Source organism: Epinephelus fuscoguttatus, linkage group LG8 (assembly GCF_011397635.1).
Source record: "Epinephelus fuscoguttatus linkage group LG8, E.fuscoguttatus.final_Chr_v1".
Lineage (NCBI taxonomy): Eukaryota > Metazoa > Chordata > Actinopteri > Perciformes > Serranidae > Epinephelus > Epinephelus fuscoguttatus.
The window spans coordinates 13,772,017-13,788,977 of record NC_064759.1 but is presented as its reverse complement, the minus strand read 5'-3'; the positions used below and the strand labels follow the sequence as shown (position 1 = coordinate 13,788,977).

The 16,961-nt window shown below is 41.1% G+C and overlaps 1 protein-coding gene across 1 annotated transcript; it reads left to right on the top strand.

Annotated features, from left to right (window-relative positions):
• The first annotated feature begins 3,189 nt into the window (after positions 1 to 3,189).
• Positions 3,190 to 4,967, top strand: LOC125893708 (uncharacterized). Its single transcript, XM_049584568.1, has 2 exons — positions 3,190 to 3,341; positions 3,601 to 4,967. The coding sequence occupies exon 2, from the start codon at positions 3,613 to 3,615 to the stop codon at positions 4,201 to 4,203; it is 591 nt and encodes a 196-aa protein (XP_049440525.1). The 5' UTR covers positions 3,190 to 3,341; positions 3,601 to 3,612; the 3' UTR covers positions 4,204 to 4,967.
• Positions 4,968 to 16,961: the final 11,994 nt, after the last annotated feature.

Genomic DNA, 16,961 nt, shown 5'->3' with positions numbered 1-16,961 from the left:
CAGAAGTCAGGTTAATACACAGCCGACAGCCCTATTGGACAACTGTTAAAATTCATATTATGGCAAGAACCAATCAGCTAACTAAAGAAAAACGAGTGGCCATCATTACTTTAAGAAATGAAGGTCAGTCAGTCCGGAAAATTGCAAAAACTTTAAACGTGTCCAAAAGTGGAGTCGCAAAAACCATCAAGCGCTACAAGGAAACTGGCACACATGAGGACCGACCCAGGAAAGGAAGACCAAGAGTCACCTCTGCTTCTGAGGATAAGTTCATCCGAGTCACCAGCCTCAGAAATGGCAAGTTAACAGCAGCTCAGATCAGAGACCAGATGAATGCCACACAGAGTTCTAGCAGCAGACCCATCTCTAGAACAACTGTTAAGAGGAGACTGCGCGAATCAGGCCTTCATGGTCAAATAGCTGCTAGGAAACCACTGCTAAGGAGAGGCAACAAGCAGAAGAGATTTGTTTGGGCCAAGAAACACAAGGAATGGACATTAGACCAGTGGAAATCTGTGCTTTGGTCTGATGAGTCCAAATTTGAGATCTTTGGTTCCAACCGCCGTGTCTTTGTGAGACGCAGAAAAGGTGAACGGATGGATTCCACATGCCTGGTTCCCACTGTGAAGCATGGAGGAGGAGGTGTGATGGTGTGGGGGTGTTTTGCTGGTGACACTGTTGGGGATTTATTCAAAATTGAAGGCACACTGAACCAGCATGGCTACCACAGCATCCTGCAGCGACATGCCATCCCATCCGGTTTGCGTGTAGTTGGACGATCATTTATTTTTCAACAGGACAATGACCCCAAACACACCTCCAGGCTGTGTAAGGGCTATTTGACCAAGAAGGAGAGTGATGGAGTGCTGCGGCAGATGACCTGGCCTCCACAGTCACCGGACCTGAACCCAATCGAGATGGTTTGGGGTGAGCTGGACCGCAGAGTGAAGGCAAAGGGGCCAACAAGTGCTAAACACCTCTGGGAACTCCTTCAAGACTGTTGGAAAACCATTTCAGGTGACTACCTCTTGAAGCTCATGGAGAGAATGCCAAGAGTGTGCAAAGCAGTAATCAGAGCAAAGGGTGACTATTTTGAAGAAACTAGAATATAAAACATGTTTTCAGTTATTTCACCTTTTTTTGTTAAGTACATAACTCCACATGTGTTCATTCATAGTTTTGATGCCTTCAGTGAGAATCTACAATGTAAATAGTCATGAAAATAAAGAAAACGCATTGAATGAGAAGGTGTGTCCAAACTTTTGGCCTGTACTGTATGTTGATCTTGGACCATCATTACCATGTTGATCTTGAAGAGAATTGCTAATGGTGATCCAGGACCATCACTGCAATGCTGACGTTAACAAAAAAAGGAGATTATCCAGAATTAACGCGGTGTTGATGGTCCTGGATCAACATACACAAATTGTCCAATCAATTTGCAATCTTGCCAGACAAAACAGAAAAAATGTTTTCATGTCATTGGCTAAAAAAAGAAAAAAAAAATTGTTAATCGCAGGTATTTGCAACTGAAAAATGATATTATCCTTGTATCTTTGTAAGTTAAAAATGAACTAGCCTATTGGCAAGGCTAATTACTTATTTAGTAAGCTAACTCGCTAATATTCTAGCCTATTGACTAGCTTACTTGTTAGCATAGTCTACCTACTGAGCAAGGTAACTCGCTAATATTCTAGCCTGTTGGCAAGCTTACTTGTTAGCATAGCCTACCTACTTATCAAGCTAACTCACGAACACTGCAGTAGCTCATTTTATTCATTGTAACTGATGATTTTGTTCAATTGTATTAACTTCAATTTGGAAAAATAGCTTAGCTCAGAAGATGTACAAAGGATTTTTGAAAGAAGCACAGTATATTGCTATGTTTATTTTGGTATAACTGTCTGTGTTTGTAGCTGTATATTTAACTTTTATTTTGCTTAGCCTCGCGTCACCAGGCTCGTTTTTATTCACTCTGAATTCTGTCTGGATTCTGGTTCTGGTCTAGAGAGTGGATGCGGAATTCACCAAATTCACCAAAGTATAAGTGTTCACCAAAGTAAAACTTTAAATTCTGGCGCACCATCGATTTGGGGTGATGAGGGGTGTAAGAAAATCGATTAACTTAATGGCTTGGGGCTTTTCTTGTAAATTATATTTTTTAAATTAAAAGTTTCACCGCATTTTTATTAGCTTGGTGCTTTTATTTTGACAGAAAGGCGCATCCATCGAATTCCGGATCCTGTCTCACTCGCCCTGGTTCCAGTTTCTTACCAAAATGGCCACTAACGGCCCCAGACTATATTTTGCTGCCTGTCTTGACCAGGACTCCCTGGCAGAAAGGTCTTAAACAACAATAATTTGTGATTACACTTAGATGTGAGACTTCAACATTTTTTTCTTACTTTATGCCAGAATTTTAATCATGTGGGTGCAGAAAGAAACGAGAGGGATGAGTTTGTGGATTAAAGCCTGTTGTGATGCAGTGCCAACTGGCAGGCTTACCTCAAACAGTGAACGGGCTGTGGCAAACGATTGCAGTCCTTCCTCTCACTGGCCAACAGAAACAAAGTGGTGGACATTTTCACACCTGCTGCAGGGAGACAGAAAGAAGGAGGAAATTAGATATTTGATACACAATTTAGAGTCACCAATTAACCTGCATGTCTTTGGACTGTGGGAGGAAGCCAGAGTACCCAGAGAAAACCCACGCTGACACAGGGAGAACATGCAAACTCCACACAGAAGGGCTCCCCCACCCTGATGTCTCTATTTAGGCATGTTTAGCAAAAAATATACTATACATAACTCTATTTATTTATACAGTAGAACAATTAATTATTGTATATTTATTAAGTGCAGTGGAAAGGTGAAGCATAGATGATGATAATTCAACTATTTCCTATCAGATTATGAGGCTTTCCTACGTTTCTTATTCCATGACTACCCGTTTTACATGTAGATGTCATTGTGAAGACATGTCCCATCATCATTTTTGAAGCCCTAATGATCCAAACTAGTACAAATACATAGCAAAAGTTACTACACGTAAAACAAACACAAACAGCAATGCCGTACGTCCAAAAATAGCTCACTGGGCCTTGAGCAGGTATTTCTGGCTGTAACTGGATCATGTCCCTCCATGCTCTAAAGCACAGCCGTGTGGACAGACTCAAGTCATGCACACTCACACACACACACACACACACACAATTTAGGCCACTCCCTCTCAAACAGGAAGTGAAATGTGGAACCGTAACTGAAGTACAGAAGAAAGATCTTACATCTGGAGCCTCTAGGTCATCTGAAGCTCACAGAGGCCTCCACTGCTGCCAAAAAAGGTAGGGAAGTTTTCTAATCAAGCAGCTGTTTTCCACATCCTCTCCTACTTTCATGTTTAAAAACAGACATACAGACAGAGACAGACAGACGAGCAGCTGTGGCTTTTTCAGACTGCTCTTCAGCACACACTGTTTGCTTTATTACGTGTCACATCATTTAGTTGGTGAAACAGAAGCGGTAAGATGTAAAAGACTACTCAGTGAAGTGTGAAGTGTTTGTGTCTTCTGCTATGACTTCATGGTGTCTGTTTCACTCTAGGACTGCTGGGTAATGGCTGCTCTCAGGGTTTTCCTCACTCTGGCTGTCTGTCTTCTGTTTGGTCATCAAACATTTGCCAGAAACGACGCTCCCTGCCAGCTCTCTAAATGGAATAACGGCTTCAGCACCTTTGTCAAACGCCACATTCGCTCTGGTACTCCTAATTCTCTGGACCAGAATGAATGGTACAACTACATCAAGAATAACGGCGGCTGTGACAGACCCACCCAGTCCTTCCTCCACACAAGCGAACTGGACAGGGTGAAGGCCGTCTGCACTAACAAGGGGGGAAAGGTGTACAAGGACAACCTGTGCATCAGTGAGCGGCCTTTCACTTTTGTAACGGTGAGGAGTTATCAGGGAACATGTGGGATCAAGAGCGTCCGAGAGGAAACCAAACACCTGATCCTGGCCTGTGAGGAGCTCAACAATCAGTGTCTGCCAGTCCATTTTGAGGGAAACCCTGAAAATCTAAAGCCAAATAACAACGCCAGAGGCTGTCAGGACCCGGGAATTAGTGCCAATGCTCCCAGCTTCAAAGCCATGACGTGGCTCGGGGTTTTATCAATTCTTCTTGTTTTTATTTATGGCTATCAGAATTAATTTGAGGAACTAGATGAGACGATAATTCTCACAAACACATCTGAGAAGTCTTCGCTTTTTTAACTGTATTTTATATTAATCTTAAATCACCAACATGTCAACCACAATTTTTGGAAGAATTTGAATTTTTAAAAAATGTATTTTTGTACCACTATATATGCTCATGCCTGTGTATCTGTTTATATCTCTGAGAGATCATGAGAGGGTTGGTGCTCTGATGGCTTTTCATTTTATTAAAAGTTACAGTGGTAGTGCACAGGTGGCACAGAAATGAAGTAATTTACTGTGTTGTGTGTATTTTACATTAAAAGGACATGAATGAAACTGCAGCACAAAAGGGATTAAAATGCATTTAAGTTATGGTATGATTTAATGAACATAAGATTTGGAATTTATATACAGTCATTTCAACCCTGATTTCTTTTCACTGCATTGAAGTTGATACAGATCACTGGACAACTTAACCCTCACCATGAAACATGGTGTGTGCAGACAAGATCTGCAATAGACAAGAGAAAACTCTTAAGCTACACATTATAATCAACATATTATGTTGATTATAATCAACATATTATGTTGATTATAATGTGATCTCTTTTCTGCAGAAATCAGGTTTTGTCTTAATAAGAATCAGGTTTTGTCTTAATAAGACAAAACCTGATTTCGTGCAAGTGTTGGCTTCCTCTTTGAATCATAAATGTTCTGAAACTCACAGCTCACGTGAGCAGCTTGTTCAAATAAAGACCACAAGTACTCAACCAAAACGGTGTACTGGGAGGTAGTGATTCATATTTGCAAACAGCGAGTGATTCATCTGAACAACCATGAATAGGAACTGCAGAAAAGAGATAACAGACTCAGTTGTGCTGTACCAGACACTCTGATAAGACCCTGCTGGTTCCAAACTAAACCAGTATCACTGTCTTAGTATTGACTTAATGATATACTCAAAGACTGGAGTCCAGATGTACAACGCAAGTGTTAAGATGAAGAAATAGCATAAGTTAAAGGGACAATTCACCTTAAAATCAAATATACATATTTTTCCTCTAACCTGTAGTGCTATTTATCAGTCTAGATTGTTTTGATGTTAGCGGCCAAGTGTTGGAGATATCAGCTGTAGAGATGTCTGCTTTTCACACTTGGCTTTTGGTGCTCAAAGCACCAAAAAACAAACAAACACAGCAGCAGTCAGTACGTTTACATGAACAGCTTAATCGAGCTATGCTCAAAATTCGATTTTGGAATCTAATCGGACTTCTGTCCTTGTCCCTGTTTAAATGCAACCTAGAAATTGAATTACTGACAGGAACGTGCCCTCTTCCTCAACACTAGGTGGCCTTATGCGTCATTTCAGCGGGTTAATATGGCCCCCTTTCTGGTTGACCTATTACGTCACTTAATAATAAACAACTGGAGTCAGGCGGCAGACCGGCATTTTCGAACAGCAGCAAGATGGCTAATCGTACAGCTTTGTTCATCTCGTACGTAATGTACGCATTGCTGATTGTGCAGATAAGGTGCACGCTATCCCTCGTGGTCATGGTGATTTTGAGAGGCAGACAAGAACGCCGTATGCTGTTTAAGGGCTACAACAATAGCATGTCTTGTCTGTTCCGGGGTCATACGCCAGCGTGGGGGGTGTGGAGCATGCACACATGCATTGTCTAGTTTAACTCCGATTATGGCGTATACATGCTGGAGAAAATCGAATTCCAATCACATTATCTGGGTGTCTTAATCGGAATTGGAGAACTCCGATATTAGTTGGAGTAACGCATTTACATGCACTTAAGTTATCCAGTTATAGTCGGATTAAGGCAATAATTAATTTTTTTTCAAGTGTCATGTAAACATACTGAATGTCTCTTTCCAGAAACAATGACCCGGTTACTCAAGATACTTCACAGACCTTGTTGTGAGCAGTTTCATGTTGGAATTTCTCTACTGAAATACACCCGCAAACGGTATTACTTTGCAGAAAGCAGCATGCATCTCATGAACCAAGGACTCAAGTCAAGTCAGTTTTATTTATATAGCACATTTCATACAACAAGCGGAAACTCAATGTACTTAACATACATCATACATGGCAAACATAAAATATCATATAGTATAAAGCACCATGAGCTGACTGAGAGTTGATTTTAGGTTCAATGAGTAGACCTTTTTAAGATGATCTAAGGGATCTCTCTGGTGTGTACTCTGTGAGCATGCCTTTAAAAACAATAAGAAGTATTTTAAAATCCATTCTTTGTTTTGTTTGGAGCCAGCAAAGAGTAGATAAAATAGGAGTTATGTGATCTGAACTTTAGTTTTTGTTAAAACTCTGGCTGTGGCGTTCTGAATAAGATGGAGTTTATTTAATGTCTGCTTTGTAAGTAATCCAGCCTACTGGTAATAAAAGTGTGAACCAGCTTTTCAGAGTCTGACTGAGACAACAAGCATCTAACTTTTGATATATTTCTGAGGTGATAAAAGTCATCCATGTTTTAGAAATATTAGAGATGTGCTTCTGGGTGTTAAGATCAGCGTCTAAAAATCACACCAGAGTTTTTGACATGGAGGACATTTTCTTTAAGTATTTCAAAAATACAATCAATTTCAACTTTTTAAAGACACAGAGACAAATTTATACACCTTCATCTCCCCACGCCTGGATAACTGCAACAGCCCCTTTTTTGCCTGAATCAAAAATCTTTTTGTCGACTCAAGAACGTAAAGAATTCAGCAGCCAGGCTTTTAACCAGACACATCACTCCAGGTTTAGCCTCTTTACACCGGCTCCCAGTATGTTTTAGAATAGATTTTAAGATTTTACTAATTACTTTTAAGGCTCTTCATGGTCTCTCCCAGCTATATCTCCGACCTCTTAGTAGTACCATACGTGTCAGGAGGTACTTTGAGGTCCTCAGGCAGCAGAGGCCTTTTTTCTGTGACAGAGGTCCAGCTGAAAACTTAAGGAGACAGAGCACTTGCTGTCAGGGTCCCAAGACACTGTAACAATCTGCCCGAGGATATCGGGTCGGCCGAGTCAGTGATCCCTTCTTAAAACATACTTTCATGGGAGAGCCTTTCCTGATTTTACTTGAGTCTTAAGTTCATTTAAACTGTCCTTTATTTGCTCAGTTTTTATACACCAAAGTGTTTTTATCAGTTCTTTTTAAAGTTTTCATGGCTTGGCGGTTTTAATTATTGACATGTAACACATTTTGTAACCCTGTTTTGAGAAGAGCTTTATAAATTAAGATTATTATAACTGCATCTCGTGCTGCCACAGTATGGGAGAAGTACTCGTGAAATGTATTTTTTTGCACTTTGAGCACCACAAGAGAGACAAGATGTTGGAGAGAAGGCAGACATCTCTCTCCAACACTCAGCAAATCGCACCAAAACAATCTAGACTGAGAAATAGCACTACAGGTAAGAGGGAAAATGTGTATATTTGATTTTAAGGTGAATTGTCCCTTTAACTTATGCCATTTCTTCATCTCAACACTTGCATTGTACATCTGGACTCAAATCTCTGAGTGTATCATTAAGTCAATACTAAGACAGTGATACTGGTTTTGGGTTGGAACCAACAGGACCTTATCAGAGCACCAGGTGCAGCATGACTGAGTCTGTTATCTTTTTTTCTATGATTTCGTTTCACGGTTATTCGGATAAATCACTCCCCATTTGCAAATATGACTCACTACCTCCCAGTACACGGTTTTGTTCAGGAAACTGAAACAAAGTGGTTTTTACTTGAACAATGGGATGAACTGTCCCTTTTAAAAGCATCTTAACAGCTGATGAAGTTAAAATTAAAGCAGAAGTTCAAGTCATTTTTCTTCACTTTGTACTCCAGGGCATTTTATCTCTGCCTTGGAGCACATATGTTAACTTACTTTGGACTGATAACTGTAACAATAGCTCATTGACTTGGACTTTTTATGGAAGTTGGAAGTTGTATGTCCCCAAAGGGACAGCAAGACAACAAAGAAAGTCCATGATGGTAATCTATCAATAGATAAAAAGGACGTATTTTGTTTTATATTATGTATTTGAGCAGAGCAGATAGCCAAAGGCATGTGGACCATTTCACACACACACACACACACTATTCAACATGCTGAGACTGTTATCACACAGATGATGGCAGTGTTGCACAAATTTGTCATCAAATGAGAGAGGTATGGACGTAGGCTGACGTTTGCAAGATTGGTTTGTTTTTTCATATCAGCTGTTTGCATTCACCCAATTTAAATATTTAAACAGACATGACTTTCTCTCTTTTCCTTACAGCTTCTTGAATGTCTATCCAAAACACAGACCTACGCTGACTAATTCTCTATTCCTAAAACCTGACTTTTAATCCTTTACGTGGCTGGATTAACTGGCCTGGTGCACTGGGACAAAAAAAATAGCCCCCTGCCCCTGTACATTGTTTATATTTTAGTAATAAGTGATTAATCTGCGATGAGTTGATGAAATGCAGATTCATTTAGTAAGTAATAAAGGCATTAAAACTGGATTTTAATTTAGGGCCCCTCTACAACAAATAATAACCAAACTGTCAGGCTAAAGAATGGAGTTATACCAATTGTAAATTGATTGGATTACTACAGATAAAACAACACGCTATAGAATGGATTATGTCAAAAGGGTAGGTATACTAAATTTAAGCTTTAACCTACACAATTTTTTGTTGTTTTTGCTTTTAATTTAATGCCGTACTGTCATTTCTTCTTTGTTGTATGCATTCTTTTTGGAAAATTGTTAATATGGACCAAAATAAATTAGGTTTTACCTTAAAAACTTAATCAGTTCGCCTTGTGAATTGCTAGCTATTGTCAATCTCCAGTTTTTATAATTAGTTTTGTTTACTGACAGGTCAACAAGTCCAGCTGATAGTGAAGTTTAGGAGCGCCCTCTGCTGGACCACAAGGCAAACTACTTCAGATGGTATTGTGCTCTTCTTGACTGTACAATATTAAACCGGTGATTAAACATTTATTTTTTTCAATTTCAAATGAAAGTTTGAAGTTCTGATAAAAAGTGACACCTCCAAACAAACTAATTTTTACAAACTTATTTAACCTGAAGTCTTTGGCCCCTCTGATGGTCTGTGGCTGCAGGGCACTTTCCTGCTTTGCCTGGTTGCTAACCCAGCCTCAACCTTTTTCACTGTCTAAACTCTGCTGTAACTTTGACCTCACCTTATTTCATAAAAACCAAGTCCCAAACAACTGATAATCCCTGGAACAACTGGAGGTTGTCACTCTGCAGGTCTCACAATTACATTTCTTAAGTATTTCCACAGAGCATTGGGAGATATGCTGAAACCTGATCACCTGTTGTCTGAAAAGACTTTTTTTCTGAGGCAACGAACGTGGCTGACTTTGCTTTAAAAGCTGATTATGTTGCCAGCACCAAGTGGGGAAAAAAAAATGATTGCGAAATGTCAGTCTCACTGAAGCAGAAGATGAGTGATGAAACTTTAGAATCCAAAGTCACCAAAAAGCTCTTGTACTGGCTGCAGGATTGTAGCATGCAGTTGCAGCAAAAAATGTTAATTAAATTATTTTTGGTGCACAGTGAAGCTCCAGGCAATGACTGCACATGTGTGCGAGCTGGTAGTGGTGCTCACAGATGATCCTTTTGGAAAGAACTGCAGCCTCGATCTTATAAAACTTATTCAATTTTCCATTCTGACACGGTGCATCATTTTACATTCTGTCCTTTTCTCTGGAATTGGCTTATATAATTTTTTGCCTTATGATTCTGTTGCAGGGTCAGAAAAATAGAGGTATTTCTTTTTAGGTTTTTATCCTGTCTTTTTCTTAGAAATCACAGGCTGCACCTAAACTTATTATTTTTCTGTTTCAAGGGGCACCAGGGAATGATTTATCCGCTGAGTGCCCTTCAAGACAATTAAAAATAACAATAAAACCCATAAATATGTCACCATTTCGTCAGGTAATTCTGGACCCACAGCAGTCACGCACAGTAACAGTGACCAGAGGTTGACCTCCAGTGAAATATTCAACCATGGCAATTCCTGATCCATGACATCATCATAGGGTCACACACACACTCAAACACATGCACATTTAGTTGCAAATAGTCACATTCAGACACATACACATGCTGACTGCAGACACACACACACGTACACAATCATAGCTGAGGAAAAGGCAAAAGCGAACAACAATCGTTGACTCGGGTCAAAGAGGAAAGGCAACGGGAGAATAAAAGAATGAGTGCAGAGTGAGAGGCGGTGTGAGGGTGGAGGGGCAGAGCAGTAAGATGCAAGAAGGAGGGGTGACTCGATAAAAAAAAAACCAACATGGCTGCACTTTTATTGAACTTTTTTGGCAGTTTATAGAAAAACAAAACACATGGACATCAAATAAGGTGAAAAACAGCAAGAGTATGGGAACCAGTGCTTGTTTTTCTTCTCAACTTTCCCTCATTTCTCCTCTTCTCTTCTACACTTTGACTCACTGTACTTCACACGGCTGTCCTCATGGACGTCTCTATCTACATATTCAACCTCCCTCTTCTCAATCCTTCCCTTCTGTTGTCCTCTATCTTCCTGTCAAGCGTAAAGCCATTCAGCATCATTCAGTCCATACAATGCTGTTTTACAGTGCTGCAGCGCCTCAGAGGGCCTCGTGGGCTCGTTAAACTGTAGGTGGCAGCAGCAGGGTGGGCAAACTGCAAAAACAGAAGGGCAGTTTGGAACATGAATGGGGCCAAATTAAAGGAATACTTCACCCACAAAGTGACCATTTGTGTGTCAATTACTCACCCCCTGTTACCTTGAATTCATAAAGAAAACTTTGTCTTTCTTGCAAGCCTTCTGGTAAACAAAGAATCCAAAGACGAAGAACGTTTTTGATGAATTCAAGTAAAAGGGGGCCGGATTTAGCAACAGCAAAACTACATGTATCATTCATTAAACTTTCACACAGCTCGTGCAGTACAATCCAAGTCTTGTTTATCTAGTGGTATGCTAAGCACCTCCCAAACACATGTATGTTCACTAAAACCTTACTATTTAAAACACAAGTAACGCTCATGGGCAAGCGAGTGCGTTTTAACTCTGCTTGTGCATTCCAATGAGTTGCCCAGGCCCACTACTATTTTAACTTGAACAAGACAGAGCATATCATTCTGGTTTTAGTTACACTGGCTCCCAGTGTCTTCAGGATTGATTTTAAAGTTCTTTTACTTGTTTACAAGGTGCTTAATGGTTTGGAACCAGCGTTCACTACTTATTCTTTGTCGTTTTATCATCCCGCACAGACTCTTAGATCTTCTGCTGCTAGTATTTAAATACAAACTATCACAGGAAAAAGAAACTCAGCAGCTCAGAGTTTTTAACCATGCACTGAAATTACAGCATTCTCTACTCAAGGCCATAAGAAATGTCCCTTTTTTTACTGTCTTGTTTCTTTTTCTTATTATAAAGCACTTTGAGCAACACTTCCTGTATGGACGGTGCTATATCAATAAAGTTTATTATTGTTATTACTCATCTGTGTGTAAGACTGTTGATGCGGAAATGTTTTAAATAGTAATGTTTAAGTGAAAATGCATATGTTTGGGAAGTACTGATCATATGACTGGATAAAAGAGACTTGGTTTATACTGCAGGAGTTTATAAATGGTATTTTGATATAGCTTTGCTGTGTTAAACATGGACCCCATTTCACTTCAATTCATCAAGAAGATTTGCTTTTTTCAATTCTTTGCTCACTGTGGAGGCATGCGAGAAAAATGCAGTGTTCCTCAGTAATTCAGTGTAACACAGGGTGAGTCACCGATGTGCAAATGGTCACTTAGTGGGTGAAGCATTCCTTTAATTTGGTCCCATTTATGTTCCAAACTTTCCTTCTGTTTTTGCAGTTTGTCCACTCGGCCGCTGCCACCTACGGTTTAACGAGCCCACGGCCCCTCTGAGGTGCTGCAGCACTGCTAAAAATAACTTCCACCGAATAAACTTTTTTAAACATTAATTATGATCGAGCACTTCTTCAGCTCCTCTCCTTCCTGATCTAGCCTCTCTCAGCTCTTGCTCTCCTTCCGTCCAGACAGACTCATAACAAATGAGCGAGATAATTAGAACCACAAAGACTCAAGAGGGCGGGAAGAGAGATTTTAGGGGGGGGGGTGAAGGACAAAAGGAATAGAGTGTGAGTAATACAGGCGTCTGGGTGCAACTGCCCAGGCATCTGGAGGTTTAGTTTCATGTACACAAGGAGACTCAGTTGACTCATGTGCGTGCGTGCGTGCGCGCGCACACACACACACACACACACACACACACACACACACACACACACCACTCTGATGCTTTAAATACAAAAATTCCTGCAAACAGTGACGAGATGTGTGTGGGCAGGATATCACGAAATGATCTGTCTCATACTTTGATTCCTGTAAAATCAAATTTTACCCAAAGAAGAACGATAATTGGGTAACTGGTAGAGGAAGATTTCAACACACACATGCATGCACAAGCATGCTCACACACATTTATGCAGACCTGCATTTACAGCATTCACACAAAGCTGACCTGGACCTTTTTAGGATTGAAAACATTTCATGCACAGTATTAAAAACAAACAAGGACACACTCCTACACACGTACATTCTTTGACATTCAACTTTCAGTCTCCTTTCTCAGTTCCTCTTCTCTTATCTTTCTCCTCTACGCTCTTTAGTCTCCCTCACTCTGCCTCTCATTTCCACGTATGTAGTTAAACGCTGCCATCTCCTCTGCGCTAATCAAACCCACATGGTTTTGGAGGGTCAGCATGCCAGCAGCCAACAGTGCTGCACACACTTTTGGCTATAAATGTGACTGTGTGTCACTGTGGCTGTTTGTTGTGCACGAATGTTGTGCAAGTCACACAGAGCGGTGGGCCACAAACTTTTTGGCTTAGGACCCCTTAAATTAAAACTGTGTCTCCTGCTGTATATGCCCATGAGGTGTGAGTGATTTCTGTGTTAGACTGCAGCTTTTGGAGACTGAGAAGGCAGAACTGTGCAGTTTTTCATAAGAAGGGAGCAAGGGGTTGAAAGAAAAAGGACACCACTTTGTGTCACAGTACAGTTTTTTCTCTTTTCTCCCCAGTAAATTTGGTCCGGACCATTCAGATTTATCGTATGACCCCTTGGGGTGGTCCGAATCCCCCACTGACACTGAAGTAAATCATATGAGAAAGATACTGTAATCATTGCACTTTTGTCTGCATGCCTGTGCACATCTTGCCCTCTTGGCTTCCTCAGAGGCTAAAGGCCACTGATAATGACTTCCAGGAGTTGGCGGCAGTGAAGGCCAGAGTCAAGTTCACATCTGGGATTACCAGGATAACTGGGGTGAGTGGTTTTTACTGGAGGTCATCTGGATGATAAAAACGGAGAATGCCACTGAAGTGTGACTTTACTACGGGCTGATCACGTACACTTTCACATCCACGAGTTCCAACTTGTGAAGACGAGTTGCACCGTTTCAGACATTTCGATTGCAACATGAATGCAATGACTCATCGCATTTTGCGGCAGTTGCGGCCCTCATCGCCGATGAGGGCCGCAACTGCAAGAGGACACCACTGTACTAAACACACAGCAAATGTTGCATGAAGTGTCATGAGGTGCAGTGCATGTAGCTTCCCATCCGCACTCAGATAAGCTCTCTCCTGGACAATAAATAATCTGTACACAGGCTGGAGGTTCCACAGATATGGTTCAAATCTGTGTCATTTGAATGAGGAGAGGAAATAGGAAACAATAAGCAGCACAAGAGGAAGTGAGCGTAGAGATATCGTACAGTTCACCCTGGGGAGAGTGCTAATGCAAAGTTCAGCCTGATTTGAATGAGACAGAGGCCCTGCAAAACCAAAGAGACACACAGAGAGAAACAGAGTTAACTATGGTCTGTCTCTGGCTGCCACTGAATCTCAACATCAGATTTCATGTTTTTTTTTAAACTATCAATTTGTTGTTGTCTGTTTAAATTATCAGTTAATTAATCAGTTACTTCACTGATAGTCAATGAGTCTATATATATCAAAAAGGGCTGCCAAATTATGTAAAATGTCTTAAGGGATCCCCTCAGAGAGAATCTGATCCTCTCAAGCCGAATGCACCGATATCAACATTTCTAAAGTGACGTAATTTTCAGTACAAGCCAACTTTGTCATCGTGGAGTGAAGAGGATGGTGGAAGGTGTGTCACCTAGGTGAGATGCCTGCTGCTGCAGACTGTAGGAACAAAATTAACTAATACCATATATAGACATGTACTATTCTGCTTCCTCCTGTGTATAAGGCTTCATTGTACTTGAAGTGAACTGTGTCCTTGGAGAGTTTTCTTTTGTGTATGAGAAGCGTGCTTTATAGCTGATGGCATGACAGTTTTCAGTTAACTTTTGCTCTGCACGTCCAAGTTTAAATCATATTACGTGACTGAATCTGTGATTCTTTGTCAGACCTACGGAGGACAATCCAGGTGTGAGAACTCTGACCTGTCAGCTGTAACAGATTAACTCTGTTATGACTCTTATTAATCTGTCCGCTTTATCAAATAACACAAAAGACAACTTGAACATTTCACTCTTCATGTGTTCTCATCTGCCACCACACAGACCACTGCTGACCACTGTCTGACATCATCAAACAATAAAACTGGTTGCTTTTTCACGAGTCACTGCTGTGTTTCCGACAACCTTTCAGCCCCCAAGTGTGGGTGTTTTTTAGTGACCTGTTGCTGTTTTTCCAGCTGGCATAGTACCACGAGATGCAGTTATTTTTTACAGAGACATTGCTGTGTCTCCAGTGGGGGACAGTGCCCTGAAAACTGGGCATTTTAAGCCAAAACATGATCTTTTTCAACTGTAACCAAGTGGTTTTTATGCAAACCTAACCACGCGTTAACCACGGCATCGTTGAAATGTTAAGTTTTAACATATCTGCTACATAATAATGTGCACATGTAAACATAAATTATTTGTCTTCTCCAAGCAGGGATGAAACGGTTTCGTGTTCCGTGATAAACCACGAAAAGATTTACATTTTAGTTATGATTAAAACTGTGTTGGATAACTGTCAATTAAGAAAACCCACAGTAAATACTGTCCAGCCTTAATTAAAGTTAGCAACAGTCTCCAAGACGCAGGCGCGTATGTGCAGCATGCAAAGTGGGTAGGTTTCTGCGTCAAATTAAAACATGGTGGGAGGCAGTGACAGTGCTCCATAGTGGGCATGCAGCAAGCAAACCCAGTGATGCTGCCGGTCCCTTGTCCTCATCTAGAGTGACACAGAGTCTCAAGCAAGCACTTTGAAGATGGGCTGCTTTTGCACCACAATAAAGTAGAACTAGGTGAAATGATTTTAGGGTGTGCATCAGAACATTTTCAGCACAATTAAACAATACTGATAGCCATGATAACTTTGGTCACCGTAACCGCGATAGTAATTTTCATATTGTTTCACCTCTATCTCCAACCAACAGTTTAAAACCCAGGGAAAATCCTTGCAGTGGAGAAGCTGGAGCACTATTACATGTAATTTGAAGTGTCAGAATTTCAAAATGAACAACAGAACATCCTGTGTTTATTTCTCTCGTTAAGTGTGATTTTGCTGTGAACTCCGGTTGCTAAGAGTCAAACATTACTGTAAACATGTCACAATACTCTTTGTTTTGCCTGCACGTGGTACAGCCTGTGAACCTCAGCGTTGGCAGATGGAGCTATCAGTTACCAACCAGGTTGTTGGTATGAAAGAGAACAGAGAGAGAGATGAAGATGACAGAACAAAAGGAGTGAACAGTATAAGGGCGTATAAGAGTGTGAAGGGAACATAAGGAAATGAAGATGAGTGAAATGAAGTTGGCAGCGGAGGAGCAAACTAATACCTCTCACGCCTCCAAAGACAGAGGAGTCTCTTTACATATCTGTTGCCTTCATTCCTTCGCTGTTTCTCAACCTCTCCATCTCTGTCACTATCTGTTTGCCTTTGATGTGCCAGCTCTTGGTCTCCGTCTCTCTCTGCTGACTCACTCTCCCTATCCTTCTCGCCACAACAATGAGATAAAAAATGACCTGCACTCTAGTCTCTAACTTCTCTTTCTTCTCCCCTCCATCCTCTTCCCTTCTGTTTTCCCCTTCTTCTCCCTCTCTTCAGCGTGTTTGAGGAATGTGTCAGAGCAGCACAAAAGAACAAAAGCTTGACAGGAGGAGGAGGAGGAGGAAGAAAAGGAGGAGGCTGAGGGGGGAGAAAGTTGTGTGAGGTAAAGGAGAGGCAGAAAGTAAAAGGGGGAATGGAGGGAAGGAATGAGCGGAGAGAGAAAGGTTGAGAGGAGCAGAGCACGGTTGAGTGGATGTGAATGCTGAGCGGTGCTTTGTCATCACGTGCTGACATGCAGCATCACACACATTTCAGAGCTCTTTATCAAGCCCCCTCTGGACAGCACGCACACAAGATGGGTGAGGCCGTCGCTGTGCTATATTGCACGGCTGCCTGTTTGATTCAGCGGCCTTTGATGCATTTCTTGTTGTGTCATGGTAATATGCTAAAGGCCTGCAGTGAGGCTGAAGATGAATATCCCCAACGTTAGACAGCTCTCTATTGTAACCTTTGTGTTGGCATCAGTCACTTTCAAACTGGGGGCATGATCAATTCCCTCTTTCTGAACAGACCATGCTGGACAGACCACCATAGCAGCAGTATTGAGGCAGCCTGATGCTCTGCTTTACATTCTGG

Excerpts from the sequence above, each read along its gene's own strand:
- LOC125893708 (XM_049584568.1), top strand. The coding sequence starts at position 3,613 with ATGGCTGCTCTCAGGGTTTTCCTCACTCTGGCTGTCTGTCTTCTGTTT.